General features: G+C 45.1%; 1 protein-coding gene across 1 annotated transcript; it reads right to left on the bottom strand.

The window, feature by feature from the left end:
- Window positions 1-354: 354 nt before the first annotated feature.
- Window positions 355-1807, bottom strand: SMAGP (small cell adhesion glycoprotein). Its single transcript, XM_011930648.1, has 2 exons — window positions 1734-1807; window positions 355-1118 (listed from the first exon to the last, which is right to left on the bottom strand). The coding sequence occupies exons 1-2, from the start codon at window positions 1804-1806 to the stop codon at window positions 940-942; spliced, it is 252 nt and encodes an 83-aa protein (XP_011786038.1). The 5' UTR covers window position 1807; the 3' UTR covers window positions 355-939.
- Window positions 1808-2153: the final 346 nt, after the last annotated feature.

The following is a 2153-nucleotide window of genomic DNA, read 5'->3' as shown; positions in this document are numbered from 1 at the left end:
TTTTTAGTAGAGACAGGGCTTCACTGTGTTAGCCAGGATGATCTCGATCTCCTGACCTCGTGATCTGCCCGCCTTGGCCTCCCAAAGTGTTGGGATTACAGGCGTGAGCCACTGCACCCTGCCTTCCCAGGGTATGTTTCTAATGACATTACTCTGGAACAAGCTTTCCTGCACCATCTTTGTCTCAAATCCCTGAGATAGTTCTGCAAACTTCTAGAACTTTCCTAAGGTTCTTATTGCTTGGGAGAGAACATATGCAAACGCATTAAATAGGGAAAAGAAAATGTCAAAAATGTTTAAGGAAAAATAAGTCAAAACGTAAAGGTAGTTACTTCTTGCACATGAGAATCGGACTTCTGTAGCAATGAAAAATTTTAATTTGGATAAAAATCACGTAAGCGTGAGGTTGTCAGGGAACATGGAAAGGAAGGGCTCAGATTAGGGGATGTAGCACATTTATCAGGAGTTAAGATCTCCAGAGTCTCCTACCCCTCCTGGCCTGGCCTTTTACTGTGGTATCCAGCCTCTGGGAAGACCTTGTATGGACAGTATCTCCACTGGAGCTATCACTAGGTAACCAGGTAGGGGACAGAGTAGAGCAGCCAATGTCCCTCACGCTCTTTTCTCTCCCTTTAACCTGTGAAAAAAGATGACTGGGCACATACTCAGATGTCCCCTCATATAGCCCCATCTTTTTGACCAGTCACAAACACCAGCTCTAATAAGAGGGCCTGGTTAAAGATACCATAAACAACTTTCTCCATGTCCCTGGTCCCTGGAGTCAGTGATGTCGGCATTTGGGACTGCGACCTGGCTGGAGCTTGGATTTGCCCACATCAATCAATGCTTCTCCCTGGCTTCAGAGAAAACTTTTCCCTAATAAGCAGTCAGTATGTTAGCGCTGGAGCCAGGAATAAGCTCCTTGGGGCCCGGGAGTCATTAGATGAAATATTCCTCCTTCTCCGTGCCCTTGGCCAAGTCACTCTCCATCTGGACGATGGCACTGGGCTCGCCTTCTGTAGGTTCATAGGTGACGTAGCTGCCTTTGTTCTTGTACAGGTAAAAGAAGATCAAGATCATGACCGAGAGCAGGGTGAGGAAGACCACGGTGATAACAACTTGGAAAGGAGAGGGAAAATGTAGAGATGTTTCAGGATTGAGGATGTCTCAGTAATTCCTGGAGTCATCTGGTTTAGTCACTGTTTTCATAAAGATCCTCTTGTTTTCATTAACTAGTGTCCACTTCCATCCAAACCATGTTCCCCTACCAACCCCAATTTCCATGGCACATAACAGCTGGAGTCTGCTGGTGCTTAAGTTAAGCTAAGGACACATGCTTTTGATTTCTGACAAAACTGAACTCCCTCCCAAACCAGTTCCTGATTCTTATAGAAACGGGAAGGAGGGAACAGGAAATGGCTTATCCTAACAGGAAGTGGTTTCTCTGATCCTCCCCCTCTTCCTCACCCACTCAACCAACCACATATATCCTCGTCCCTACCCATGTACTCGAGTGTAACGTCCGTATGCATATCTATTTGTGGCCACCTCCCAACCTGTCATTTACTGGTAGTGCCTCTGACAGAAGCCTCTGAGTCTTTTATAGCTCTGTGTGTGTGTGTAATATAACTTGCATGCCAGAGTGAGCCCATTAATGGATTTGGTCAGGCTCTCTCTGGAGAGAGATGCCCTTGATCCAGAAGGTCCCTTGGAGTTGGCTCAGAGTCTATTACCTGCAATAAGTGCTGTGCTGGCTCCATCTTCTGGGGACAGGGCCTCAGTGGGCCGTAAAATTGGGGTGGTCATCAGTTCTGGAAAATGTAGAAAAGTGGAAAAGGAAATGGGGTGAATTATTTTGTTTGAAAGCATATATTTGGCTTTCAAATTTCACCACCCCACCTTCTTTGCTATTCAAAAGTTTATCATTTAACTCCTATAGTAAATCCAAATAGAAAATCCTGGAGAATACAGAAGAAAATAAACCACCACCCAAAGACAACATGTTGATGGATTTCTCCCTGCATAATATAATGGTTAAGAGTAGGGCCTATAGAGCCTGACGGACTGGGTTTCAAATATGAACTCTGTCCTTTACTAGCTGTGTGACCTTGGGAAAAATTACCTAACCTGTATCTGCAAAATGGAGGTAAGAG

Source organism: Colobus angolensis, unplaced genomic scaffold, assembly GCF_000951035.1.
Source record: "Colobus angolensis palliatus isolate OR3802 unplaced genomic scaffold, Cang.pa_1.0 Scaffold87, whole genome shotgun sequence".
Lineage (NCBI taxonomy): Eukaryota > Metazoa > Chordata > Mammalia > Primates > Cercopithecidae > Colobus > Colobus angolensis.
The sequence above is the reverse complement of the archived record's forward strand: the minus strand, read 5'-3'. Positions and strand labels throughout refer to the sequence as shown.

What these genes read in the sequence shown, in the direction of transcription:
- SMAGP (XM_011930648.1), bottom strand. Translation starts at nt 1,806, where the DNA reads ATGACCACCCCAATTTTACGGCCCACTGAGGCCCTGTCCCCAGAAGAT. An exon ending in CAGCACAGCACTTATTGCAG is followed by an intron (nt 1,119 to 1,733) that starts GTAATAGACTCT and finishes CTCCTTTCCAAG; the next exon opens with TTGTTATCACCGTGGTCTTC.